This window comes from Ustilaginoidea virens, chromosome 5 (genome assembly GCF_000687475.1).
Source record: "Ustilaginoidea virens chromosome 5, complete sequence".
In the NCBI taxonomy this organism is placed as follows: domain Eukaryota; kingdom Fungi; phylum Ascomycota; class Sordariomycetes; order Hypocreales; family Clavicipitaceae; genus Ustilaginoidea; species Ustilaginoidea virens.
Window position 1 is genome coordinate 2,904,577 of NC_057320.1, and position 26,513 is coordinate 2,931,089.

General features: G+C 57.6%; 14 protein-coding genes across 14 annotated transcripts; 8 read left to right on the forward strand and 6 right to left on the reverse strand.

The window, feature by feature from the left end:
• Positions 1–643: 643 nt before the first annotated feature.
• On the reverse strand, positions 644–2,240 carry UV8b_06570 (uncharacterized protein; the record flags this gene model as incomplete). Its single annotated transcript, XM_043144067.1, has 2 exons — positions 644–1,678; positions 1,806–2,240. The coding sequence occupies 2 exons, from the start codon at positions 2,238–2,240 to the stop codon at positions 644–646; spliced, it is 1,470 nt and encodes a 489-aa protein (XP_043000002.1).
• Positions 2,241–2,278: 38 nt separating this feature from the next.
• Positions 2,279–2,533, forward strand: UV8b_06571 (uncharacterized protein; the record flags this gene model as incomplete). Its single annotated transcript, XM_043144068.1, has 1 exon — positions 2,279–2,533. The coding sequence occupies one exon, from the start codon at positions 2,279–2,281 to the stop codon at positions 2,531–2,533; it is 255 nt and encodes an 84-aa protein (XP_043000003.1).
• Positions 2,534–2,589: 56 nt separating this feature from the next.
• On the forward strand, positions 2,590–2,817 carry UV8b_06572 (uncharacterized protein; the record flags this gene model as incomplete). Its single annotated transcript, XM_043144069.1, has 1 exon — positions 2,590–2,817. One exon carries the CDS (start codon positions 2,590–2,592, stop codon positions 2,815–2,817), a length of 228 nt encoding a protein of 75 aa, XP_043000004.1.
• Positions 2,818–3,662: 845 nt separating this feature from the next.
• Positions 3,663–4,068, forward strand: UV8b_06573 (uncharacterized protein; the record flags this gene model as incomplete). Its single annotated transcript, XM_043144070.1, has 2 exons — positions 3,663–3,718; positions 3,915–4,068. The coding sequence occupies 2 exons, from the start codon at positions 3,663–3,665 to the stop codon at positions 4,066–4,068; spliced, it is 210 nt and encodes a 69-aa protein (XP_043000005.1).
• A 900-nt stretch (positions 4,069–4,968) lies between these two features.
• Positions 4,969–6,531, reverse strand: UV8b_06574 (uncharacterized protein; the record flags this gene model as incomplete). The annotated part of the gene is made up of 1 exon (XM_043144071.1): positions 4,969–6,531. The coding sequence occupies one exon, from the start codon at positions 6,529–6,531 to the stop codon at positions 4,969–4,971; it is 1,563 nt and encodes a 520-aa protein (XP_043000006.1).
• Positions 6,532–8,207: 1,676 nt separating this feature from the next.
• UV8b_06575 (uncharacterized protein) lies at positions 8,208–8,599 on the reverse strand (the record flags this gene model as incomplete). The annotated part of the gene is made up of 2 exons (XM_043144072.1): positions 8,208–8,223; positions 8,289–8,599. The coding sequence occupies 2 exons, from the start codon at positions 8,597–8,599 to the stop codon at positions 8,208–8,210; spliced, it is 327 nt and encodes a 108-aa protein (XP_043000007.1).
• Positions 8,600–9,122: 523 nt separating this feature from the next.
• On the forward strand, positions 9,123–9,930 carry UV8b_06576 (uncharacterized protein; the record flags this gene model as incomplete). Its single annotated transcript, XM_043144073.1, has 2 exons — positions 9,123–9,794; positions 9,871–9,930. The coding sequence occupies 2 exons, from the start codon at positions 9,123–9,125 to the stop codon at positions 9,928–9,930; spliced, it is 732 nt and encodes a 243-aa protein (XP_043000008.1).
• A 1,793-nt stretch (positions 9,931–11,723) lies between these two features.
• On the forward strand, positions 11,724–13,259 carry UV8b_06577 (uncharacterized protein; the record flags this gene model as incomplete). The annotated part of the gene is made up of 2 exons (XM_043144074.1): positions 11,724–12,362; positions 12,765–13,259. The coding sequence occupies 2 exons, from the start codon at positions 11,724–11,726 to the stop codon at positions 13,257–13,259; spliced, it is 1,134 nt and encodes a 377-aa protein (XP_043000009.1).
• Positions 13,260–14,050: 791 nt separating this feature from the next.
• Positions 14,051–16,098, reverse strand: UV8b_06578 (uncharacterized protein; the record flags this gene model as incomplete). The annotated part of the gene is made up of 2 exons (XM_043144075.1): positions 14,051–14,203; positions 14,362–16,098. 2 exons carry the CDS (start codon positions 16,096–16,098, stop codon positions 14,051–14,053), a joined length of 1,890 nt encoding a protein of 629 aa, XP_043000010.1.
• A 1,299-nt stretch (positions 16,099–17,397) lies between these two features.
• UV8b_06579 (uncharacterized protein) lies at positions 17,398–18,055 on the forward strand (the record flags this gene model as incomplete). The annotated part of the gene is made up of 3 exons (XM_043144076.1): positions 17,398–17,448; positions 17,523–17,962; positions 18,034–18,055. 3 exons carry the CDS (start codon positions 17,398–17,400, stop codon positions 18,053–18,055), a joined length of 513 nt encoding a protein of 170 aa, XP_043000011.1.
• A 613-nt stretch (positions 18,056–18,668) lies between these two features.
• On the forward strand, positions 18,669–19,493 carry UV8b_06580 (uncharacterized protein; the record flags this gene model as incomplete). The annotated part of the gene is made up of 1 exon (XM_043144077.1): positions 18,669–19,493. The coding sequence occupies one exon, from the start codon at positions 18,669–18,671 to the stop codon at positions 19,491–19,493; it is 825 nt and encodes a 274-aa protein (XP_043000012.1).
• Positions 19,494–19,945: 452 nt separating this feature from the next.
• Positions 19,946–22,066, forward strand: UV8b_06581 (uncharacterized protein; the record flags this gene model as incomplete). Its single annotated transcript, XM_043144078.1, has 1 exon — positions 19,946–22,066. One exon carries the CDS (start codon positions 19,946–19,948, stop codon positions 22,064–22,066), a length of 2,121 nt encoding a protein of 706 aa, XP_043000013.1.
• A 722-nt stretch (positions 22,067–22,788) lies between these two features.
• UV8b_06582 (uncharacterized protein) lies at positions 22,789–24,657 on the reverse strand (the record flags this gene model as incomplete). The annotated part of the gene is made up of 1 exon (XM_043144079.1): positions 22,789–24,657. One exon carries the CDS (start codon positions 24,655–24,657, stop codon positions 22,789–22,791), a length of 1,869 nt encoding a protein of 622 aa, XP_043000014.1.
• A 373-nt stretch (positions 24,658–25,030) lies between these two features.
• Positions 25,031–25,432, reverse strand: UV8b_06583 (uncharacterized protein; the record flags this gene model as incomplete). Its single annotated transcript, XM_043144080.1, has 1 exon — positions 25,031–25,432. The coding sequence occupies one exon, from the start codon at positions 25,430–25,432 to the stop codon at positions 25,031–25,033; it is 402 nt and encodes a 133-aa protein (XP_043000015.1).
• Positions 25,433–26,513: the final 1,081 nt, after the last annotated feature.

The window sequence follows — 26,513 nt, forward strand, 5'->3', positions numbered from 1 at the left end:
GCACGATGCCATGCAAGACGCTTCTGTCAGGGAACATGGGGGCGTTTGGCGTCAGATTGATGCACCAGCGGGCCAGGAGTTTGGCATGGCGCACCGAATCATAAAGACCTGGGCAGACCTGGGCAGCTACAATCAAAAATGATGCATCGAAACGTGGTCTCAACGCTCGGCCAACGACAGCTATCCTCCATTCCCAAGAATACAATACAGATGCAACCCACACATAAACCAAGCCAAGTGCAGCCAAGTACAGCCAACCACTTGCATCCCATCACTCATCTCGTGCCGTGCCCTCCCAGCCTCCCAACTCTGGCTGGATTTCTTGGATGCGAGCGCTGAGACCAAAGAAAAAAAAACAAGGGAAACAGAAAAAAAAAGGGGGGGGGTCGACGGCAGCCCAACTCCTACGATGAACCAACCATGGGGCTTACGGACAGGCACAAGAGATGGATTGTTGGTATGGTGTAGCGTATACATGCGTTCTCTCTCTCTCTCTCTCTCTCTTTTTTTTTTTTTTTTTTTTTTTTTTCTCGTTTCTTTTTCTTTTTTTCGGTCATCATGTACACCCCCCCCCCCCCCCCCCCACCCCACCGCCCGAGAATCTTCAAGACTGAAGAGGTAGCTGGCATCTAGTTGCAGATCCCTATCTGCTGTTGCCGGCAAAGGCAAAGCTTCCAAAGACACCTCCACCTCCCCCCGGGGTCATCGGGCCCATGTGCGGCATGCCGTTGGAGTTGTGGGTCTGCGCGGCGGCCGGGCTGTTGACCAGACCGGCCGGGGCCGTGTTCGGGGTGCTCGGCGCGCCGCCTCCGTTCATGCCGCCGTCGTTGCCGGCTTGGCTCATCATCAGGGCCATTGGGCCCATCGGCCCGTCCGGCACGCCCAGGCCCCAGACCCTGCCAATGTGGGCTTCGGGAATGTCGCCGTTGAAGATCTTGTCCCGCATCTGGAAGAAGACCTTGCCGGTGAGCAGGGAGTCCGAGCCGGCCTGGTGCGCCGCGCCGATGCGCTTGATCTTGAGCGTCTCGGCAATGTTCTCCAGGCCCGACTTGTGTTCGAACTTGTTGAGGATCTCGGCGCTGCCCGGATCGCTCGGGGTGAGGAAGCCCTGGCTGTGTAGCTTTATCGCATACTTCATAAGATGCTTCACGTCGTACGTGGTGGGGAAGTAGAGCTTCATCTTGTGGTCAAAGTCCACCTCGTCGTTGGGCAGCGGCGTGCAAATGAGCAGCTTGGTGAGGTAGCCAAAGTCGTAGCCTCCGTGGAAGGATATCCAGCGCACGTTGTCGAAGCAGACCAGGCCAGAGGGGATCAGCAACGAGGCGAACTCGTGGGGATCGATGCCGTCTCGTTCGAGATGCGCAAAGTCGATGCCGGCTTGCTGCAGAGACTCGATCGACTTTTCGTTGTACATGTCCTCCTTGAGCGAGAACTTGAAGTTGAACTGCCACGAGTACGGGAACGGTCCGAGGCTTGCCGTTCTCCGCGCGGCAGGACCAAGCCCCGTGTCAGGTCCCGGCCTGGCCGGAGGTGTCTCGGCATCCTCGTTGAACAGGGTCAACCCAATCTGTATGACCTTGAGCATGTCCACGTTGGTCCGTAAGCATTGATAGTGGTAATCACTCTTGCCGCGAAATCCACCCATTGGTCTGGCCACTACGCCGGGAAATTCCGTGTCCTTTATCAAAATCCCATCCGCATCAGCATGACTGCGCAAACCGGATTCAAGTGGTGTCATGTCACAGAGAGAGAAGGAGAATAAAAATGTTGTAATGGGAGGAGAAGGGGGTGGGGAAATCACTGACCATGGCAATGTACGGGTATTTGTCCACCAAGTCCCTCAACACGGCCATTTCCTCGTGTAGATTGTGCTTCCACACTTCTCGTATTCTTCCCTTGTTGGGCTGGGTTCTCATGGCCGGATGTTCCAGCAAGCCGGCGTGCTGCACCTGACTGACGTGTTGGGCTTGTTGCAGTCCAGCAGTGCCAGGCCCGTGAGCGAAGCCCATCCGAGCGCTTTGGCTGCCAAACCCGGTGTCGGCAAAGCCTGTGCCGTTGAGGCCCCCGCCAAAGGCGTTGCCGTTGGCCCCTGCAAAAGGACTGATCTGAGTGTTTGTGTTTAGGTACTGGTTGGAGCCCATCGGAACCCCTTGAGGCTGGCCATGAGACGGAAAGCCCGGCTGATGAAACGGCGCACCGACGGCTGGTCCGGCGCCGAAGCCCCGATTTTGAGGCGGCATGGCGCCACGGCTAGGCGAGACGCAAAGATGAGCGTCGTATGAGGACTGCGGTACCGCAAGCGAGGCTCGCAGCTGCGAAGGGGCGTCGACACGCGGACGGCTCGATGGCGCCGTCGAAGCCTGATGCTGATGTTGCGGCTGGGGATGACGCTGTCCCGGATGCGCCCCACGAGGATGACGATACGAACGACGCGGTCTCTAATGCGCCGGGAGATTGGAAACGGAGAAGTTCTGGGTGCCCGGATAGTTGTTCATTTGGGTACAGCCGAACAGGACGCCCCGGAGAAGGGTGAGGGTGAGCGCGGCCAAGGAGGAATCGAATGCCTCGCTGCTCGCGTGCAAAACGAACATGCAAAAGCCGCGTCGCCTGGCAGCGCCTGGGGTGTCGATGGAAGCGAGCGAGAAGCGGCGAGAAGCGGCGAGAAGCGGCGAGAAGCGGCGAGATGATGAGGGGGTCCAAGAGGCAGGGAAGAGCAGGGTCGCCGATGGGCTGTTGCGAGCCGAAGGGCTGGTTGATGTGGTGGATGTGGTGGATGTGGTGGATCTGGTCGAGGTGGGAGGAGACGACTTGGTGTAGCCACGCGTGGCCGCGAGCGAGCTTTTCGCAGAGGGAGCGGTGTATCGACAGACGCCAATAAAATGATAATGGGTCGCTTGCAGGGGGGTGATTAATCGAGCTGGAATGAGGCGGGATGTTTCCGTAGCACGTCTGGAGGAATCAGGTCTGGAGTCGTGGTCGCAAAGCTCTGGTCGAGGCGGATGGCAGATTTGCTTTTGCTGAGAGCAGGAGGGAGTTGATTGGGGGGAGGGGGGGGCAAGTCGAATGACGGGACCTAGCCCAGGTACCGGGCAGGTACCCTGGTGCCCAGTCCCTGCCGCACCGCAAGTAGCACCACCGGGCGCGGAGTACTCCGCCAGTACCTACTCCGCAGCACGCAATGGAGTCGAGTCCCTACCTCTGGTGCCTTGCAATTGGCCCGTGCAGCAGGCACCGAAAAGAGTCTGGTACGTACTACGTACGTTCCCTCGCAAGCAACTACGTTCTTCCGGCTTGGCGACGACTCGACGGCACGGCCGCACGTGTTTGAGCGTTGTGCATATCCTCAGCCCGACAACGCTTCATTTCCATCAAAAGCACCCCGTGTTACTCCCCCCCCTCCCCCCATCTCGGTGGCTACAGGCGCCCTCGATAGGGAACCATGCTTCCTACAAGGTACGAACAGCTGCTTTCGCATTGGCCTTCCCCTACCAAGCCCCGAGCCAAGCCGAGCCGGCCGAACTTGGCCCTGCAAAGCAACACCAACGACATCGGGGCCTTTCGTTTCAGAAGCTGACCTCTCCAACAACAACCCCCCCCCCTCGCCAATCAATAGAGTATTAAGAGCGGCCCGCGGGCCCAAGACCAACATCACCGGCTTCAACATGCGCGCGTTCAAAGAGGCAGCCGGCCAACCACGATATGACCCTTGGGAGCGAGCGTACGTTGCACACCTCCCCCCAAGACCCTTTTTTTTTTATTTTTTTATTTTTTTATTTTTATTTTTATTTTTTTTTTTGCCCGCTCCATCGTTCCGGCCGGATGTTGAGCCCTTGCCGGAGGCGGGGGATCATGGCAAGGCACACAGCAACAGTGGGCTGGGGCAAGAGTAGCGCTGACAGATTCCGCTGCGTCAGCGAGGCCTGGAGATACACGGGGACGTTCTCCCGCTGGAACCGTTTCAAGAACGCCCTCCCCGGTTTTGGCACCGCGACAGTCGCCTTCGCCGGATACTGCGTCTACGAGCATTTCTTCATGCAAGAGGAGCACCACGGCGAAGCCCACCATTAGAGGCGCCCCAGGTGAGACGGGCAAAGTGGCCGGGGGCCATGGATCCGCCGTTTTCTGCGTCGCGGCGGCGTGGTGGAGCGGAATGGCTTTTTTTTTTTTTTTTTTTTTTTTTCGGTTTGTTCGGGAATCCGCAGGCAGGTCAAAAAGGGCCTGGGGCTGCGTGGAACAGAGACGACGGCCGATGGCGCCGGGGGGGCGAAGCCGGAGCGTGGGAGGTCTGTACATATATCTCTTGATGGCTGGGTAGTCGTCAGCCGCGCTATTTTCTCTTGTTCATTCGCTTGGCCCACGTTGATGGGGCTCGAGCAATAGCAGTTTCGGAACGACTCTCGCATCATGGAACTGTGCGCGGTCGAATGTGTCGAGCCTTGGCCGGATGAGTTGACCTTGATCACGAGGAGAAAACTGGGCGTCATGCTGAAGAAGAGACCGTGGGAGGCTCTGCGCAAGTCTGGGCTTGTCGTCGCTGGTATGGAGCCATGGCTGGCTCGAAAAGAATGCTTCTTTTCGGAAGCAAGCGACTCACTCCATGCATGCGACATCTTCCCGCGCGACACACATCACTGGCAAGTACTCCGCATGTACATTCCGAGCAAACAGCAAAAAAAAAAATAAAAATAAAAATAAAAATCCAGAGCTGTTCGCACCAGATTTGATCGGCCGTCATCCTTTCCCGTCATTCTTCTCCATCAAAGCCTACAGAGAATACAACATGTCCAAGTTCCGCAATCCAGCGGCAAACGCCGGAGCGGATAGCCAAGCACCCAAGTGCCAAGTGAGCCACAACCATGCAATGCATACTTCTTGTCCAAACGCCCATCGTTCTTCACGTGTTCTGTTCTTCTTTCTTCACAAAACAGGCACCCACTGCTTCTGGCGTTACAGAACACCTCTTAAAACTCACAGGTTAAAACCCATGACCGCATCGAGAGCCTCCTCCACTGCAGTCTCGAGCTCGCCGACTCTTCGTTTTAGCCCCCGGTTTTCATCTCGTAGGAGGCTGGCAGTGTCCCAGGCTATGCTGGCGTCTTGCCCTTGGCAGCTTTCACACCCATGCCCAGCGCGCAAGTAGGCAGTTTCGCCCGAGATTCCCCTCACAAGCTTCTGGAACGCAGACATTGGAGGCTCCGATTGCCTTGCTACGCGAGGAGGCTCCAATGTGACCGCGCACTTGCTAATCTGCGGAAACGGGTGAGTATTTGTCGCACCCTCACGCGTGGAACCCTCGATGGGGTCTGAACAGTTGATGCTGACCGCCAAAGTCGGACTCCGCGGTCTAGAGAATAGGCTGAGTTCATCGACGCTCTCGTCGTCCGTGTCACCACTTGCACTGTCAGACTTTGTTGTACCTCCGCTTCGTCGACGGCGTTGCTTCTCTCTTTGATCGTCCTCGGCGCAGAGATCTTCTGAAATGCTAGACGTGCCCGACGAAGTGATGACGCCATTTGCCCTCGCCATTTTGACCTCCCTCTTCAACTTCTTTTCGCGCTTCAGCTCTTCCATCAAGCCTCGCATGGTGGCTTCTGTCTTGGCAGCCCTTTGCGCCATGTCTTCTAGTTGCAGTTTCAGATGCGCAATTCGTGTCTCGTTTTCGAGCCTTTCGTCTTGCTGAGCGTCCCGTTCGGCCCGGAGTTCCTGACAAGCAGCAGCCTTATCCTGATACTCGGACTGAAATCTTCGGAGCAATCCAACGGCGCTCATTTCCAAGTTTTTGAACGCAGCAGGTGAAAACGGTTCTCCATCTTTAGGTGGCCCCTTGGGAAATAATGCAGAGTAAATGTCGAGGTTGACAAGCTCGTCATCCTTGACTGGCGAGACCGGACCGGTGGCAAAACCTTTTAGTACTTTCATGTTGAAAAAGGAGAAGCGCGGGATCGAAGCTGGGGATTTGACATTTGGGCGGCCCGCATTGGAGGCGGCTGGTGCGGGCGTCACCGTGACAAGCGAAGACGGCCGAGGCTTTGAGGGTGTAGCGTCTGGTGCCAAGTGTTGTGATTCTGTGTGACGATCTGGGCCCGCCGAGTTGTGTCTTGCGTACCAAGTACCTGGTCGCTCCTGAGCATATCCCGACCTTTCCTCAATTATCTTATCGCCGGTCAACGACATCCTCCCTTGCCGTTTCCTCAAGGCGTCGGGGGTGCACCACGCCGCAGTACGGCTTGAGAATGACTCGTCTTGGTCGTCTGAATCAGCACTTTGGCCAGGAACTGCCGATTTTCCGAGGGGAGAATGCTGTTTCACAGGCGAATGAGGCTCCGGTCGGTTCAGAGGTGATCCGGAGGTTGTTGCTGGCAGAGCTGTTTGCGAGAACTGAGTAAGACCCGTCCTCTTCTCATTGAAGCTGGGTTCAGACCCTCTGTTTGACCGGATTGAAATGCCGAGGCCTTGGCAAGACGCATTTTTTCCCTGGGCAGAGGTTTCGCACGGGGAAGCTTGCTCATTAGCCGGGGATGGTGAGCTCATCATCGTTTACGACGTTTCGGCGGAACGGGCAGTTAGATTAGTATTTTGTGACCCTGGTCGACAGGCCCAGTTGGTTGGTTGCTTGCAACGGGACCCTTGTTCGCCCGCAAGCTCGATCTGGATAGTCAACAGTTAGCTATGCGACAGAATGCTTGAGTTACACAAATAAGAGCTGCAACGAACGGTGATACGAGGCGGAGTCGATATTTGGGGTGAAATAAAAGGAATCCAGTTGAGGTCAGATGAAAAGAGAGAGAGAACAACTTCGGAGGTCTTGGAGCCTGGAGGTGGAGGGAGCGGAACAAGGCTTGAGCCCGGCAAAGTTGGGATGATACGGAATCCGGATGGGACGGGGGGGGGGGGTTGCCTCGGTGATGATTTCGTACGGACCAGCCGGCCGGGATGAGCTTTAATGCTTCATTCAGCCTTGTTATCCGGGTATGGAAAGGTGGTTGTTATCCGCGGTTGGAAATATGGTTTCGAAAGGTTAAATATAAGTGTTTGGTGCAAAACGCGCGAAAGACTTGTGACTGATATTGCGTCGGTTGGGTAGCTTTGGCTGTCCCTGCCTGTCAGCCTGACACTGGTATGTGATGCGTTGGCCGAGGAATGTGAGCAGTCTGGTCCGCTTCCGCCCGGGTCGAGCGCTAGGTGGTAGTCGATACAAGGGTAAGAAGGAGCCTCTGCTAGCAGCTCGACGGGCCCAGTGCCTCTATGACGAATATGGTGCTGGCAGGCGTCTCGACGATGATGCTTGGGTCTTGAAAACAGGACTGTTTTCGGCTGACGACGCGCTGGGGAGTGGACAAGAGGAGGGGCACAGATCGATCGGTACAGTGGCGCGAGCGAGTGCAGTGCAGCACAGCACATCACCCTGCTTTGCTAAGCCAGATGTTCCAGATGTCGGTTGAATGATGAAGGTCGAATGACGGGAATCAACCGGCACGACAAGCTGCAATTCCCGCTGAAGACCAAGCCAAGGCACGGAGGCACGGAGAACCGCCAACAATGAATTCTGGTTGACGATTTGATTCGACGTGGCGTTGTGTGGCTTCGCCAAGCCAAGCGATTTCGCAGGGCTTGATATGATTTGATCCAGCCACTGGCTTTTCGAAACCAACCACAACGAGGCGTGACAGCTGCGCCGGTTCTTCTGCGCTTGCCCCCAGCTGTCTCGCCAATGTAACAAAACGAAACAAGCCGGGTCACTGTGCGTATGCCGTGCACTGTGTATTGTGCACTGTGGCGTTGACTTTCGTCTCGCCAAATCTCGAGGGGGCCGCTTCCAATCGTAAGCGGCTTCTAGCCTCGAGCGAGAAATTGTACCTTGAAATTGCCGTTATCTAGGTCCGCCGCTCGAGTAAAAGATGGAGATGGAATCTAAAAAAAGAACCCAGCGCGCTTTCGTAAAATCAGCGAAGCTCATTCATTTGGACACTGGAGTTGCAAGCAAAACGGTCCACTTATTTCGGGCCCCACAACAGTTTTTTTTTTTTCCTCTTTTTTTTTCTTCCCCCCCCCCAACCCCCCCAACCCCTTGGTGGGTGCTTGGTATAAAAGGCAAACGCCAGCCTCACCATCTCCCTTTTTCTTTTTCCTTTCTTAATTCTACATCATCAGTTGGGATTAAACTATTAACCGTCATGTTAATTTTTTATTCTCTACGGAAGACTTCGCTACGGCGACTTGCTGCTAGGCACCCCCAATCTGTGGGTGTTTGGCCGTTCCCGGTCTCCCAGAGAGAAGTAATCGCCTACCTATCACGTACTTGCGCTTTTGTTGTTGATGTCCGTGTTGGGGTGATTGCGACATGATTTGAAGCCATCTTAGCCGTCTCTCGTACAAGTAATTCAACTCGAACAATCCAAGGCGTAAGCTGGCCTTGCCGCATAGTAGTTAACGCTCGCGAGTCGTGGATGTGTTTCGAGGAGCGTCTAGAGATGGTCTGAGTTTTTTCAATGAAGGCTTTTCCGCCATCATGGTTATGGTTGCCTTGGTCTTTGAAGCCAAGGAGTTCAGAATCTGGTAGGTGGCTTGTCATCAGCGGTAGCGACTTAGGAACGTGCATGCTTGTCACCTCACACCTGTCGACCTCAGACCTTGTTGTGAGTTTTGAAAATCTCCTTGTCGCTGTGAGTAGAGCCACATGGCAATTGATCTGGGCCTTGATTCTGCGCCAGGAGAACTTCCACCTCTCGCAGCCTCGCGGTAAAGCAGGGCGGCTGTTGTTAAGTTGCTGTGGGGGGTAAAAAAAAAAAAAAAAAAAAAAAAAAAAAAAGAAGGGACACGTGATCTCCAGAAATGGCCCATGCATGGCCCCACCTGGCTGGAGAGAAGTGCGGCTGCGCGGAACCCCCCCCAGCACGGCAGAGAAATTTTTGGAAGGGGCAAAATGGGCCAAAAAAAAAAAAAGAAAAGGGTCAAGCACGGGTTTGCGGCTTGTCACTTCGTCTCGTCTCGTCTCTCATGTTGCAAGTTGCCGACCAGCTAGATACTCCGTACTTTGCATCCAGTCTCACTTGTCGCTTGGCTCAAGAATCTGAAGCCGAAAAGAGAAAAAAAAAAATAAAAATCACCACGCGCCAGCCAACATGTCATCGCTGTGGAACGCCTTCACCAGCGGCAACAAGCCGCGCCATGAGCATCGCCCGGAACAAGCACATGCCGTCCATTCGACCCCTTCACCAGCAACACCAGCAACACCAGCAACCAGCTCCACAGACAGCTTTGACCCGTCGCTGGGCCAAGGAGTCGAGGCTTTCCTTCACAGCTCAACCTTTTCCGACCCCTCACAGCTACACCCCCTGGCTGGCTTGAACAAGGACACGCTCGAGTATCTGAGCCTCGAGGACTCGGCCCTTTCCGAACTGCCCGGCGGCCAATCTGTTCTGCCTTCGCGTGGCTTTACCGACGATCTTTGCTATGGCACCGGCATCACATACCTGGCAGCCCTGTCGATAGGAGGCGCATGGGGTCTGAAGGACGGCCTCCAAAAGTCGGTCGGGCAACCTCCCAAGTTGCGCATGAACGCCATTCTCAACGGCATGACCAGAAGGGGACCTTTTCTCGGCAACTCGGCTGGTGTTGTGGCCATTGTGTACAACTGCGTCAACTCCTTGATCGGTTCCCTTCGCGGCAAGCACGATGCTGCCAATTCGGTTGTTGCTGGTGTGCTCAGCGGCATGGTGTTCAAGAGCACCCGCGGCGCCCGGTCGATGATGATTTCCGGAGGCGTTGTCGGGTCTGTTGCTGGCATCTGGGCTGTATGTTGAAGGCGCTGCCGCCGCGCAAAACTTTCCTCTCCTTCCCCGTGGTGACCCAAGTTAACCTCGTTCTCAGATTGCTCGGCGAGCTTTTTTCCCCCTTCCCGAAACCGCTGCTTCCATCGAAAACTTGTAAATCATGGACGCTCCTTTTTCACACAACGGTGATGATGTCTTACTCCACCAACTTTTTTTTTCTTTTTTTTTTCCATCGGAACCACGCGGTTGGACTCACATCGCTCCCTTCATCGGATAGACCGGCAATCGGAGCCAAGGGGAAAAAAGCAAGCGAGACAAAGTCTGCTAGCAGGGTGGGAGGGAGAGGACAAAAGTTGGGAGGCTGAGCGGCAAACTATTTTGGCGGCCTTTGCTGATGCTGCTTAGGCGCGTCTCGGCAGGAAAGCTCTCTGCGCGATGGTGTTTTAGCATGCATCATCCCTCCTCCCATGAACCCAATGTACACTACTACTATATCAGGTTTTTAACCAGCGAGCATTAGACCGCAGAGGGAAGAGGCGTCGGGTCTACAATTGACATGATTCAGGTTCACAGTGCAGTGCAGTGCAGTGCAGTGCAGCGCCGTGCCGTGCCGTGCCGTACCGGAGTCGTCTGGGTCAAGCCAAAGTGAATTTGACGATGGAGACGAGACGCACGACAACTTGCTCAGCCGTGCCTATCGCATAACGGCACTGGCGCCATTCTCGCATTCACGGCCATCTGAAACCGAACCCGACAGCTGGCGAGCAGGTTAAACGATAGGTGGATGACAGGTGGACGGCAGGCGGACGACAGGTGGACGACAGGTGGACGACAGGTGGACGACGGGGGCGAGGGGGGCTGGATGGCATCGTTGCTGGGCACTAGACAATCGCAGTCTCGCTCTCGCCAGCTTCCTTGCTTGCTCTCTTGCTCTACCATATCGATGCTCGCACCAGACTTGTTTCAACGACTCGTCAGCCTCAAGTCACGCCGCCGCCCCCCGCGAGCATAACGAAGCGAAGCAAAGTGCAAGCAGGCGGCAGACGACCAGACATCACATCACATAAAAAGCAAGCCGCGGGAAAAAAAAAAAAAGAAGAAGTGGCAGCGCGATGTGCTTGCCTTGCTTCCCCTGGACGTGGACGCAGTACGAGGATCCCCTGGACCACATGCCCGAGCAGTCGGTTTGGGTGCACGACGGCACGGGCTGGACGCTGCAGCAGTTGGTGAGTTTGTCGTGAATTTTCAAATGTCAACTCCAGCAACCTCATGTTCCTTCCAGATGCTTCTCGCGGCGGCGGGAGCAGGAGACAGCCAGCCAGCCAGCCGTCCACGCACGTACACACGCACACACGCGTTGGGCTGGGAAAGGAGAGGCGGGGGGGGGGGGGGGGGCTGAGAGCTGGGGAGAGCTGTGAACTTTGAGATGGGAACTGCGAGACGGGAGCTGCGAGATGTGAGCCCATCAGCCCGTGAGGTGAGGCCCTTGAACAGCAACCGTCTGAGAGTCGACTTGTTGGAGTCCGCGACTCTCTCCATCGTTGCCCCCATCCACGCCGCGTCCCACGTTTGCACCGCGCGACCCAGGAGGACCAGAGTTGACCCGTTTGTTTGTTTGTTTACCTGCCTTGGCCTCCCGTTTTCCCACCCTCGCCTCGCCTCGCCTCGCCTCGCCTCTCCTCGCCTCGCTTTGCACCCAGGCTTCTCTTTCAACCAACCCCCCCCCCCCCTTTCCCCTTCCTTATTCCTTCCCTTGCCGTCTATCTCTGATTCTTCCCCCTTTCTGCTCCCCCCCCCTTTTTTTTTTAAAAAAAAAAAGAAGAAAAAAGAAAAAAAAACCAATTGACATCTTCTGCCGCCGCTTCTCAAGGCCTCCCTTTCCCGAAAATCAGTCAATCCCAGCCTGCACCTCTTGCAGATGCCCGCTCTCCGTCTCCAAGCTCCTCAGCCATGCCCCAGGCAGGCACCGACCCCGAATCGTTCAATCCCAAGCTCGGTCGACGCAAATCGGGCGACTTTGCGCCTCCTCGCCAGGTCCGTTTCGAGGATCCGAAACTGAAGAGCAATCCTCCACCTCCTCCTGCTTCTGCTCCAGCACCAGCAGCAGCTCCTCCTCCTCCTCCTCCTCCTCCTCCTCCTCCCCCTTCCTCCCCGGAGCATAGCACCGAGACCAAAACCCAGCCCGACTCGCACCCCCAGGTTGGGCTGCCCCATCTCAATCGTCCTCCCTCCGCACCGTGGTTTACAGCTGCCGATCCGACTCGCAGCCTCAACTGCCAGCCGTTGGCTCCCGCTGCCACCGCCGCCACCGCCGCTCCTGTTCTTCTTCACCAGCATCCCAACTTCCCGCCCAACCTTCAGTATCCCCTCTTCACCAACCTTGCCCACCACCACCAGAGCTGCGTCCCAGGAATAGCCTGCCGTCTCGGACTCGGCCACACCTCAGCATCCAACATGGGCGATTACCAGAACTGCATGCCTCCCCCCACCGGAGTCAACTTTCAACCTCCCGCACCGGATACTACCTTTGGACCCATTCCCCACGTCTACGTGCCTCGCTTTGACGGCGTGCCTGTGGCAGGTCTTCATGTTGGTTTACCTCCTCCCTGCTCCTCTTATGCCCTGTTTGCTTCTCACCCAGCCACTGCTGTCTATAACCTGCCTCTCCCTACCTACTACGCTACGCCTACGCCGCTTACCACCACGGTGGTGACGCCAAAGACGTTTCATGTCAACGGGCACACGTACTATGCAAGTGCTTTTTTTTGTGTGTGTGTTTGGCCCGTTTTCTTTTTGCTCTTGCATCCCCGACTTTCTCTCTCTGAGGATATTTCCGCTCTCTCTCTCTCTCTCTCTCTGATGAGCTCGCGAGGCCTTCCCCGTATACTTTGCGTTGCTGCCGTTGTTTTGTTGATAGTGTCACTCACTTGATCACACGAGCTCGATACTGACGAAGCTTTTTCTCTCTCTCTCTGTTTTGCCCCGTGCCAGCAACCCGCCGCCGCAGCCTTCCCGGTCGCCCAGCAAGGCTATGTTGGCATTGCCCAACCTTCATACGTTCCCCTTGCCCAGCCCCAGCCCGTTGTCATCAACGGCCAGGCCTATGTTTCCGCCCCCGGAATCCCAGGTCAGCCCATGATGGCACCTCCCGTCATGGCAACGCCTGGTGGCGGAATCGGCGTGGCCCCTGCAGGAGCTATTCCCATCATACCAGGTAATGCTTCCTCCAACATCCCCGATGTCGCTGGCGTTGGCAGGACCCCCAACGAAGAGACTCTTCGACAGGTTGAGTTTGCATACAACAATCGCCTGTTTGAGCCGCAGGACTTTAAGCCAGCGGATGATGATCCTTCTCGTTTTTATTATGTGCGCGAGGTTGACGGGAACTGGACCCAGCGCAACCGCTTTACCATTGATCACATGGGCAATTGCAGGTGGTACGTCACCGACGAGGGGTGGTTTTACGCGGTACGACTGCCTGATTGAAGAAAGGGGAAGTGTGATGGGGGGGGGGGGGGGGGGCGAGAGCGGACAGATGAACTCGACTTTTCCTCTGTCTCTCTCTTGTCTTTCTCTCTCCCCGGGGATCTTTGGAACTGTACGTCTCTGTCATGATCCGTCAGATGCGTTCGACTCATGTTTTTTTCAATCAGAAATTGTGGTTTTCTTTTGACTGTGAGAGCGAAGGACGAGTTTTTTTTTTTTTTTTTTTTTTCCCGCAAGGCAGGTAGCTATCCCCTTGGGCCAACTAGAGTCAAACGGCTCTCGTCTTGCCTTTTGTTTCTAACCCCTACAGGCCACAAGTTGCACGCCTTCCCGCGCAACACGACGATTATGACAACACGAATGCCCATGGATGGTCACGCCTCGGCGAGGTGGAAAAGTGTGCTGGACGTTTCTGGGTTGCCGTGCTGCCGATATATGCCGGCTGAGGATACCCGTTTGATGATGCATACTTTTTGCAACAATTTGATTTTGGAGGACAACAGGATGATTTATTTGATTTCCCCCGTGTTTTATACGCTGGTACCCAAGTGAGCGTACGCTCTTGCTTGGTTCGCCAGTCACGTTTTGTACACTAGCATCAAAAGTGATGTCCTATTGCATCATCTCTCTGCCGCGCCATGCCGCTGTAATCAATACACGCTGTTTCCAAACGGGATGCTGCTTCTATTTCTCGCCTTTCCCTCTAGTGTGCCACGTAGTCCCATATGTGGTGGTGCCCCGTCGTCTTCCGCGGACAATTTTGATCCACGCACCCACCGCGGGCGCTCCGTTCAAGGCGGGGCTTTCGCGCGCTCGTGCTGGTAGACGGCAGGTCGTTTCAAGGGATGCGCTTCCGTGTTGAGCACGTATTCATCCAGGCTGATCAGGTCTGGTGGCGAAAAGATGAGGTAGAAGTACTTGAGCGTCTCTGCGAGCCAAAAGCTCTGCGGGGGTGGGGGGGGAGACGGGGAACCCGGACAGGGTTAGCTTGTTTGGACCATGGAAAAGGAGAGGAGGGGGAGCAAAGGGTGGTGATGAAGATGAAGATGAAGATGAAGATGAAGCTGAGGACGAGGACGAGGACGAGGACGAGAATACCCACCTCCATGGAATCCGTCTTTTCCGTCTCCCCCTTTGCATTCACGTTCGAAATGGTCGAATAGGCAATCTCGGTCGCGGTCGCGTTGACAATGGCTCGAAACATGTCCCACGCCATGTCCTGCAGCTCCTGGCGGCCGGTGATTCTGTACATGACGAACAGGCTCTCGATGGCCTCCGGGCGGAGCTGGTAGCGCGGGTCCCTGGCGCCGGCGAATCCCCGGGGCAGGGAGCGGTCCCCGTCGCGCTGCCAGGCGGACTCGTCCCAGGGGCAGTGGCCGGCGTCGGCGCAGGGGATGAGGCGGAAGATCTCGGGCATGATGCCGGTGGGGAAGGCGGCGTAGGCCCAGGCGCACCCGCGGGCCAGGCGCTCCCCGAGGGCGACGTGCTCGTCGATGGCGAACAGGCGCCCGGCGAGGCCGAACATGCCGCCGACGAAGCAGGTGAGGTGCTGGCTCTCGGGGACGACGTGTCCCGTTTCCCCCGTGCTGCTGCCGCTGCTGCCGCCGCTGCCGCCGCTGCCGGCGACCCAGTCTCCGGAAAAGAGGACGTCTCTCCCGTCAGGCACCATGGGGCGGAACAAGAGGTTGCGAGCGGCCACGTCGGCCGCGCCGCGGTAGAGCTGCTCGTAGGTCGGGTCCAGGCCGCCGGTCAGGGCGTGCATCTTGGGCAGGTACTCGTACAGCGAGTCGGCCAGGGCGCCGAGGGTGAAGCGGGCGTCGGCGCCGGCGGCCTCGTTCCGAAAGTCCAGCGCGATGGGCCACATGCCGGGCAGGCGGGTGCTGTTCTGCGTCCTCTGCAGGAAGCGCGTGACCCTGTCGGTGGCGTCGTAGTACTTGCTGTCCCCGGTGAGCTGCGACAGCCTGGTGAACTCGACGCACAGGGAGGCGGGCGAGGCGGACGGGTCGTTGGTGCCGGCGCGCAGCGCGCCCGTCCTGGCCTCGTCGTAGTTGAGCCAGAAGCCGGGCAGGTTGTTTGGCGTGTCGAAGCCGTGGTACAGCATCTCGCCCAGCTCGACGGCCTTGGCCAGCAGCGCCTTGTCGCCGCTCAGGTCGTGGGCGCTGAGCAAGCCGCCCAGGTGGCGGATCGTCGTCTCGAACAGGTTCGCGGCCCCGTCCGGGGTGACGGACCAGTCGATGCCGGCCACGGCCCGGGCCGCCTCGCGGAACTCGTCGCGCAGGTCCATGATCCAGAGCGTGTCGAGGGCGTCGACCAGCGTGGCGGCCCACGCGCCAAAGGGATTCCTGAACCCGGCCGTGACGGGCATCAGTTCGTCCTTCATCCAGGCGTGGGTCCGGTACGCGTTGTAGCTCTTCCTGAAGACGTTGCGAACGGCCGCCTGCCGCCGCTTCGTCTCGGGTGTCTGAACGAAGGCGTCTGGGCTTGCTTGAACGCGGCCCATGGGGCGCGGGGTGCCTGTTGGCAGGGGCTTGATGGATGCCGGGGGGTAGAACAGCTTGGCTTTGGACCAGTCGAACTTGGACTTGGACTTGGACTTGGACGGCGATGATGACGACGACGACGACGACGACGAGGAGGAGGAGGAGGAGGAGGAGAAGGTACCCTCGCCGGAGGATGCAGGCTCCTGCGCCTTTGGACCGTTGGCAGCTTCGCGTTGGTCGGCAGTCGGAGGTAGAGGCGAGGGCACGACGTCGCCTGGCATGAGACGCACGAGGAGCAGGACGACGAGCGCAATGGCCGTCAGGGCGACGAGTCGCGACATTCTCCGGGGCAGCACCATGGTGATGGTGGCATCTCCAGGCTCCCGTTCTCGGGAGGCGAGTAGTTGCAAAGCTGCGTATCCGCGCAAGGGAAGCGAACAGGGAGATGGGGCCAAGGGCGAGAAAAATCGAGGACAATTGAGTTCAGCCCATGTCGAGGGTTGGCGCTAGGGACGGAGCCGGGACTAGTTTGCTTGCGGAGGACATGACAATAAGTGGCCTGAACTGGCGTCCCCCCCAGATTAAATTTATTTTTTCCCCATGGCTTCTGCTCGTTTGAGTCAGGGAAAAGCGACGAGGGCCTCGGGGCAGGGGAGGCAGGGGAAGGGGGGGGGGGGGGCCGCCGGCCGAAGCATGCAGATTTGTTTTGCGTTTCATGGATGCGTTTCATGGACTGCGTCGTCCGCAGGCAAGGCGTTTCAGCGCGACAGATGCCGACGACCCATGGCGAACATGTGCCGCAGGCGCTTTCCGCCAGGCGGGAGGGGTGGAGGGTAAGAGGTTGGCCACAATCAGCAGTCAAATTGATCCAACATTGGATTCGAGAGAAGGCGAAGCAGAGGCAGAAAAGAGGCATTAAAGAGGCAGATGCAGAGGCGGATGCAGAGGCGGATGCAAGAGGCAGGAGCAGGCCGGGTTAGGGTTCTGGACGGGGGGGCTCTTGCCGCAGCCCGGCTAATTCATTCATTGTACGGAGCATCGCGGCGCAGTGTAGGTAGAGAGAGGCCCTGGTATCGGTACTTGCGTGGGCATGTGCCGCATGCTCCGTGCCGGGGTCTGCGCTGTGCCTTTAAATTGTCGGCCCCATGGGTTCTCGGTAGCAGATACCAGGGGTGTAAAGGTAGCCGGTACATGCTGCGGGATGTGGAATAAGTCCCTGGAGATGCTGCCAACTCGCACAGTGTACGTTGGGCACCTTGTCAGGTGTCTGAATATTTGCAACTACAAATCAAGGAATCCCGGGCCGTGTATAGAGTACCACGTTTCTTAATAGGAGACATCTTGGGTACCTACATGTACCGACCAGGTACCTAGGAACCCGGTAAATGAGACGCGCGGGGCTCCCGCTCCTCTGCCCGGAAGCCCCGCCGGGCTGCCAACCAGAGATCAACTCGGGCCAGTGAAAGCGTCCAATGAAAGCACCAACCTGCGATGCGAAACCCGAGATATCTCCTCACGGCAATCTCTTGCCCCTCGCCATTTATCACCGACTCCCAAAAAACACTCACCCATAAACACAAACAATTCCGTTGGCCGTTGCAGCAAAACTTGCTTAGTCTCGTCTCCGGCCATTTACCCGACATCAGCTCTTTCCCACCATGCCCCAGCAGCAGCAGCAGCAGCAGCAGCAGCAGCTAGCGTCCATCGGCGTACGTAAAGCCCTCTGTTTTCCAGACCGTTCATGTCGTCGTCTTGCAGCCCCCAGTAAACATTTTCACCACAGGCCACCGTCGAGGATACGGTCCCCGTCTTCAGCACTCTCCTCTTCGAGGCCAAGACGGCCAAGAACCTGACGTTTGCCCAAATCGCCCAGCACCTCGGTCGCAGCGAGGTCGCGTGCGCCGCCCTGTTCTACGGCCAAGCCCGGGCGTCCCCCGAGGATGTCGACAAGCTGAGCTCCTTGCTCGGGGTCCCCGTCGCCGAGCTAGCCGAGCAGCTGACGGCCTTCCCCAACCGGGGCACCTCGGTGCCAATGCCCCCGACCGAGCCTCTGATTTACCGTCTGTACGAGGTTGTTCAGAACTACGGCTACGCGTACAAGGCCGTCATGAACGAGAAGTTTGGTGACGGCATCATGAGCGGCGTCTGCTTCAAGACGGACGTGGACAAGGAAGTTGACGAGACGGGTGCGGCTTGGGCCGTCATCACCATGAAGGGCAAGTGGTGAGTTTGAGCTGGTTTTTTCCATTGCACGTCGACGACATCTTGGGCAAGATGGATTGATGCTTCGCCAGGCTGCCCTTTGCTCGATTTTAAGTCGGGTCTTGATGAACAACCAGTGATGGGGTGCGCACATGCGCACATGTATATGTTCCAAAACAGACGACGCTTCGTAAATTGCTGCATGACTGGAAGCGGTCGCGCGAGATTGACCAATCAAACAACCACCGCTGTTCACTGAACTTTGAACCAGAGAATAAAGTCAAGGGTAATGAAAACCACAGCAAACATGTTTTTGTTTTTTTTTTCGTTCGTTTCAGAAAAGGTAGACGACGTAAGAATGTGTGCTCGACGACAAAGGTATTATCCAGAGGCATTTGCTTCCAATGGTCTGGGGAGGTCTTGCACTCTGTTGCACTCATTCGATGCAGAATACTCCGTATGCGAGTGTTCGAACGACAATTTGTCTTGGTGCCCGGCATGTCTCGGCTTGAAGTGCTTGTCATGTCCCATGTCCCATTTCCCCCCCACTCACGCGGGTAAACATGCGCCGTTACAACGAATGCCCCCGACGTGACACCGTCGGCAGACAACGGCCTCGCAAGCATGACGCGTAGTTGAACCAAACGTTAAAACATCGAAACGTGCCCAAGGTTTTATCGTCAACATCAACCTCCAACCGAAGCTCCGGATAAAGCTAACCGACAAAATGCTGCTCATTGGTCTGACCGGATCCATTGCCACCGGCAAATCAACTGTTTCGTCGCTCCTGAAAGCGGAACCATATCGGCTCCCGGTCGTCGACGCCGACGTCTTGGCCCGCAAAGTCGTCGAACCCGGCACAAACGGGTACCGCGCCGTCCTCGAGCACTTTGCAGCAACCACGCCGGACCTCCTCGTCCAGCCGTCCGACTCCATGCCCGCAAACGGCCCCGACGGCAAGGGAAGACCGCTGAACCGCCCCGCCTTGGGCAGGCGCGTCTTCGGCGACAGCGAGGAGCGCCGCAGAGACCGCGCCGTGCTGAACGGCATAGTTCACCCCGCCGTCCGCAAGGAGATGCTCAAAGAGATCCTGGGCTGCTACCTGAGAGGGCACTGGGCCGTCGTTGTCGATGTTCCGCTCCTGTTTGAGAGCGGGCTGGATCGCTTCTGCGGCCTGACCATGGTCGTCGCGGTGCGCGAGCCGGAAACCCAGATGAAGCGACTCATGGGGAGGGACGCCCATCTTAGCAGGCAGGATGCGGAAAACAGAGTCCGAAGCCAGACCGACGTGCGCATCAAGGCGCAACGGTGTCTCGAGCGAGGGGACGGGAAAGGCGTGGTTTTGTGGAACGACGGGCCCAAGGAGGATCTGGCGGTCCAGCTGGACGATGCAGTGAAGCAGATGAGGGCTCGAAGCCCCGAATGGTGGTCCTGGGTGCTTCTGGGCTGCCCGCCACTGGCGTTGATGGTGTCGGCCTGGAGGCTCTGGCAAAACATGGCCATCAACAGACGGTGGGAGGAGTCACAGACGGACGCCAAGGCAAAGCTGTAATGTTCACGTCTCAACGTCGAGGCAACTCGGTTCTTCATGCCAGTTTATACCAGTTGACGAGTCCAGTTTGTTCGCCAACTGGCGGCGTTTGATGCGACGGACCGATCGAATGCTTGCCAGCTGGCAGCCACGCCAGCCGCCAGCCTGCCAGCCAGCCTGCCTGCCAGGCCGATAAGCGTAACCATCGCCACCGGCCCTCCTTACCAGCAGATGAAAAGTTTACGCCGTATTTTAATTTCCCCCATATATATATGCATATATATATATATATATATATATATATATATATCTGAAATTGGCCGCAACACCTGCAGAACGGAATCCCAGATCCAGACCCTAATGATCTTCAGCCGATCGCGCACCGATCTCATCTCCTCAGCCCTCGTTCTCAACGCAAACACGCCGCCCACACCGCGGCGGCCCCGAATACCCTCCCCGGCTGCTCGGCAACAATGGCCCGGAAAGGCAGAGCTGACGCGCCCTCTCTTTTCTGCGAATGGGTCGTCGGGACCACTCTTGCCGCCGCCCTCGGCCCTATCCCCAAGAAGCCCCCGCGGCAACGTGACGTCGTGACGGTCGAGGTGCTCACCGACGACGAAGCGCGCGAGGACACCCTCAGGATAACGTACCCGCGGACAGGAGCACGCGAGAACAAGGAAGCCGAGAGGGCAGGCGGCGGCTCCGCGAAGAAGGTGGTTCGCTTCCACCACGACTCGAGAAAGTCGGCGCTGAAAAAGGACGACACCACAGACTCCGAGGCCGACACGTCTGACGGGTCGGACGATGCAGACGCTGAGGCGGAACGCGCCAAGGCAGCCAAGGCAAAAGGCGAGTCCTTCGACAGCGACGAGGACGAGTCGGAGCCTCATTCAACCTGTACTTGCACCCACTGCATCCGCGATCGTCGGAAGAAGCAGCGCCAGGGGAGGAAGTGCGCCAAAAGGGAGAAAGCAGCACCGCAAAAGCCTGGCCGCGAAAAGAAGAGCAGCAAGAGCAAGAAGAAGGAGCACAAGAAGAAGAAGAAGCAGAAGAAGAGGAGCGACTCGAGTGGCGAGAGTGCCAGCGAGGAAGAAGAGAGCCGCGGCTCGGAAACGGAAGAGTCGGCAAAGGATACTGAAGACGACTCTGACGCTGTCAAGTCTCGAACGCCAGGCGCGGCGAGCAGAGGTCAGGCCGGAAACAAAAGCAAGGACACGGACAAGAAAAAAGACGAGACTCCAACCCAGGAACCCGACCCTGTCAAGGCCGCGCAAGCCGCCAACGACAAGGAGGACAAGAGCGAAAGGGACAGCCAGAAGGAACAACAAGCCCAAGCTGCCGAGGAATCCAAAAAGCCGAGCACCCCCGAGCCCAGCAACGCGGTCAAGTATCCCGCCGCCGCCTTTCACGCCCCTCACGCCCCTCACGCCCGCCGACCCAATCTCATCGAGCCCATACGCGCTCAGGTCGTCCACACCGAGAGAGTCATCGAGACGCCGGAAGACCCCTTCCCCAACGCGTACTACGACTCGGAAAACCACATTGTCAGGATATACCACGGACCCGTGTACGGCCATCACGGCCCGTCCCTGTATCCCAGGTACAACCCGCCAGTCGCGCCGGCGCCGGCGCCGGTCGGCGTGCCGCACCCCCTGCACAACCCGTACTACTACCACGGCTTCGGCAGGGTCCAGGACCCGAGCGGCCTCGCGCACGTGCCCATCGCGCAGGGCGTGCCGGCCGCGCCGCCGTGGACGACGACGGCGGCCTTTTGCCCCCCGCCCGGATTCGCCGCCGCCGCGTGCCCGGGCAGACCGGCGGACAACCACGCGGCCAACGGGAACCGCAGCAGAGGCGCGTTCAGCACCTTTGACGCAGGGCCCAACGCGGCGGCCGTCGCCGGCGGGAACAACGTCTTCCCCACCGCCAACGACAGCAACAACAACAACAACAACAACAACAACAACAACAACAACAACAACAACAACAGCAACAGCAACCCTTACTACACCAAAAAGAACCGCTCCCCCTTCAGCACCTACGGCGGCAGCAAGCGCGCCGCCTCGAACGCCAGCACCAAAGGCTCCCGGCCCGGCCGCAACGACCAGCCCAAACCGTCGTCGGCTCCTTCTCCGCAAAACCTCCCGGAGGACGCCTGGGCCGACTCCAACGCGAACGCCTGGAACGCCGCCGGCCAGGACGCCTGGTCGAGCAAGCATGCGCAGCGCAGCAACTCCCACCCCGCCGCCGCCTTCGACGCGACCCGCCGCGACTCGGGCTGGAACAACGCCCCGTCCGACGCGGCGCAGCTGGACCCAGGCCAAAGCTCTCCCTGGGGGCCCGTCCCTGAACCGCCGCCGCAGGGCAACGACAACGCCGGCGGGTGGGGCGAGACGACGCAGCAGGATGCGGTGCCGAGCCGCCACGAAGCAGCAGCTTGGGGGCAGCCCGGCCAAGGGGATCGCAGCCAGGCCTTGGTGGATAACAATAACGTCATGCCGGGGGGCTGGGTCACGCCTTCGGCTGAGCCGTCTTCGGCCTGGGCTGATCCCACCATGGCGGCGTCTACGGGTGGCAAGATAGACCTTTGGTGATGGCGGTTGCCCATTGACTCCGGGGTTGGGGGGGGGGGGGAGGGGGGGGGGAAACAGGTCGACTTTGGTGCTGCGTGGTGACGCTTTTTGGTGTGGAGCTGGGAGCGCAAAGTCATGGTAGATGGGAGTAGCCACGGTAAACTGCATTGGTATTGATATTGGTACTTGGGGACAAGGTTTCCCGGGCCATTCAGCGGGACAAGCCAGACGGCTTTAGGTGAAGGGAAACCAAGCTGATCTGGACATGGTGGCACGCAGGCGATAGCCCTAGCGACAGAGCAAATAAACGGACTGGCTGTTGCATGCTTCGTCACATCTAATTTACATGGTGAATTTTTCAATGCTGTGTGGTAATATGCAAAAATGTACACGCTGAGATTTGACACAATGGCTCCAATATACATTCTGGTTTGAAATTCTTCAAGCGATGGTCGGAATCTCTTTCGATTCCTCCTCTTTCCTTTTTCCCATCGTTCTCTCTCTCTCTCTCTCTCTCTCTCTCTTTTTATTTATTTATTTATTTTTTTTCCCCAATGCCAAGACATGCCGTTACTCAAAGAATAACGCAATCGTGAAACGTCCTAGCCGCGACTCCAACTAAATTAGCCCTGGCGATGTTTGCTGGCCTTGGCCTCATTCGTCCCACTCCAGCAACTGCTGCACTGGCAGTTGGCGCAAGGAAGAAGAGGGGCTTGCAATGACGAGAGCGTGTCCAGCAACACTCACCATCTTGTCGTCTCCCACTCGGATATCCACATGCAGCAAATCTTCAGTCGCTCACGGACACTGGACGTTGACAGTAGTCTGTACTTTTCCAGGTCCTTCACCGGCAGCATGCTGGCGAACCACCAGGGGAAGATGGCTGGGTCGTTGGGGCACTCTCCGTATATGCTCAGCATTCGTGCGGTTAGCCAAGGAACGCTCTGCGACCGCATCCGGCCTACAAAATCCGTGGCCAGCTTCATGAGATTCTGCGTCGACATGGCTTGGAGGTCTGAAGCCGATGCAGCCGCTGGTCTTGCAGTGGCCGAGGCATCGTCCGCTCCAGGATCGGCACTGCGAGAGCCTTGCCCGCTGGCAGAGTCGTCTGAGCCACCGACACTGCCGACGCTAATGTCTGGCGCACGCCCTGCAGCAATGGCGGCGGCAACCTCGGCAGCCTCCATTGCTTCTTCCTCTTCCAGAGAAACGTCGTCGATCCGTTCCGTTTTGGCGACTGCGTACCCATCCAGCTCGCCATGCCGAAGGACTCGAAACCTGGTGAGGCCGACGGTTTCAATCAGACTGCGCCCGTCGGGATAGAATTGGGCGTTGATTATACGCAGCAACGTGCCGAGGCGGTGAAAGTGCCAGTCATCGGCATCGCGGGGCCGCTTTGGCAGGACCATGCCAAAAGTTCTATTTCCTTCCAATGCGCGGCGTATCATTAAGCGATATCGTGGTTCGAAAACATGAAGAAAAGTTGGCATAGCAGGGAAGGCGAGGGTGCAGACAAACAAGGGCAGATCCATGTCCTCGTGGCGCGCAGCCGTTTCCGAGGCGACGGCTTCCTCCCGAGCCAGCTTTTCATCCGGCCAGAACAATGCCACGAGCCTGGTGATGGCGTCACTTGAGGGACATGATTCTGGATTCATCAACGGGTTGATGGCCAGGGTCCTGCGGCACATGGGACATCGATGTGAGTGATCCAGGGTGCGATGCAGGCATGAGCGACAAAAGGTATGGCCGCAACCTGTGGTGAAGGCGTCGTGAAACAGGGCGTAGCACACCTGACAGTCCATCTCGTTGCGTATGGTGGACTGAATGAAGCGCAGGGACTTTGCATCGGAGTCGGGCAGGTTGGTTTGCATCGCCGTGGACGACGTGTCGAGGTACGTCGCGTCCGACTGGATTGCCAGTTCTCCGCTGGCTGCAAGAGTCCACGTGGACACCAATCGTCCACCCGGGGAAGTTTTTGTTGTAAAATCGTCAGCGTGTGCGTTCCAGGGATATTTGAAGGCTATCGTCGTGTTCAAGCCCAGTTCCAGAGCTGCAACTTTGGCGCGGCTGATTTCCGCCTCGATGAGCTCGCCGGCTTTGTTCAAGACAACATTAAGCCCACAGTCACTCAGCGCGTGGACTTTCGAGCACTCCTCAAACGGACAACGAAAGCCTTGCAGTCGGTCGGGCACAGCGGGGTAGGTGATGCTGGGGCGGAGATGCGTTTCAGGGACGCAGGCCTTGCACATGGTCTTGCCACATGGAAGGGTGACGGGGTGCTTGAAGGGTTTCGAACAATGCGGGCATTGGAATAAGCGCACGATATGGCGTATATGCTCCGGCCTGAGCTCCCGATCACGGATCCTTGCGGACTCGTGGTCATGGTGGCTTTGAGTCAGAATGGTTTGGTTCTGCTCACGGCCAGGGTCAGGCTTATGGTCTTCCGATGACGTCTCATCTCGCGCAAGATGGCACTCGGCTGCGGTGGCACGGTCGAGGTGCTGAGCATTGCCTGTTGCGTTTTGAGAATCCGCATCCGCATCCGCATCCGCATCCGCATCCGCATCCGCATCGGATCTGGTCTGGGCCAGGGGAGGCTGCTCTGGTGACATGAACGTCGAGAGCTGAGGCACATGCAGCCCTTTTTTTTCTTGTGTTTTCTTTCTGTGCTACCTCTTTCCTCTTTTCTCCTTTCACAATAATTGCGTTTGGCAAGCGAAAGGGGGGTGAAGAAAAGGCACAGAGGGCGCTGAGATGCGGACCCGTGAGTCAGGCACAGATAACGGCCCTTTTGCTTAATCTTGGAAAAAGCTGGTACTGTCTCCGTCCCGTGCTTCTGCAGGTGGAAGGATGGAAAGGTCTGCGTGTTGCAAGCCGAGGCCCAAGGGCGCAGCCACGGCAAGTCAAGTCAGTAAGTACGCTGGGGACGCTGAGAATCTGGGCAACGGGTGCGATGATGTCTTATGGCGACGAGGGGAGCGAAAATCATACCATGTGCGTCAAGACGCAAACACGTCGCAGGACCAAGGCTGCTGCTGCTGCTGCTGCTGCTGCTGCTGCTGCTGCTGCTGCTGCTCTATGTTGAAAAGCTGGCAGCTGACGGATTCTCCACTGCAACGGCGCGGGGAAAAGCAGACGGGCTGGGCATGGCCGTGTAGATATGCGTTGCGGGAAACGGAGGGCGAGAGGAAAACCGTTGACGTTGACGTTTGACGTTGGCGTTGGCGTTGACGTTGGCGTTGGCGTTGGCGTTGGCGCGCGGGAAGTTGGCATGGGCTGGGTGGGCTTTGGTGACTTTGGGCTGGCCGCTGCAACGGAAGTCAGACTGGAGTACTGGAGTCTGCAAGTAAAGTGGTGGGTGGGTTGAACCATCGTCATACATTCCATTGAACGAGCCTGGGCGCCCCGTTTCTCCTTCAGCTCGACGGGCCGAAAAGTCCGTCGGGACCCCCTGAAGAGCGCAGAGGGCAGAGGGCAGAGCGCAGTTGAGTTGGATCGGTGGCTGGCCCCTTCATGTCCGTCATCCGTGGGACTGACTCACTTTGGTAGTCTGGAGGCTGCGAATCTGGACCAAAAATGAAACGGTCTGGTCGGTCGGCCGCCCCAACAAGCAAGCGAAGCGAACCTGGCTGGATTTGTTCTTCGTGCCGTGCTGGCCAGCCTGGCCTCCACATTTGAATTTCTTATTCGCAGGCTCACTGGAAAGCAAGTCCGACTACGTCATACTTTTTGCTGCTCTTGCCCAACGTTGAAGGCAGGCAGGCAGGCATGAGCTTGCACCTGCCTCCGTATTGCTGGCCACCCAAAGGGGAAAAAAAAGCAAAAAAAAAAAGCATCAAAACAAAACTAACTTACTTGTCTTTTTAGGAAAACAAGAAAAAAAAAAAAGAGACACATAGACATGGAGACCATCGTTAGCCTCGCGGCCGCAATGCAAACCAGAACAACCTTACTTTGCCACGACGGCTTTATTCTATCGATAACCTCAATAACCTGCCCCGGCGGCCGAGACCCTGAAAGAGGCTGGCTGGGGGGCGCTTGCTTTGGTTGCCAACCCGCCCGGCGTGGGCTGGGCTTGGCTTGGCTTGGCTTGGCTTGGCTTGGCTTGAGAGCTTCAGCTGTGCTGTGCGGCTTCACCGTGCGGGCTTCCAGTCCGCGTGGTGGCCCCGCAGCGGGGGAAGCAAATTCCTAATGCTGCCTGCCTCTCATGCCCGCGATCCTCTCGTGCAAGACGTCATGTCCGTCATCGCCTGTTTCCCCGATCCATCGCGTCTGCGGCCCATCCATCCATCAATCCCAATCCATCGTTGCATCTTTGTCGATCCCGTGATGCATTTGGGCGTTTTGATGCTCGCCGCACATGCTCCTGCTGCCCTTGGGCTTTGCACCATTCCTTACCAGTGGCTCATTCTTCACCCCCCCCCCCCCCCCCCCCCCCCCCCTTTCCGGCAGGCAGGTAGCCATCAAG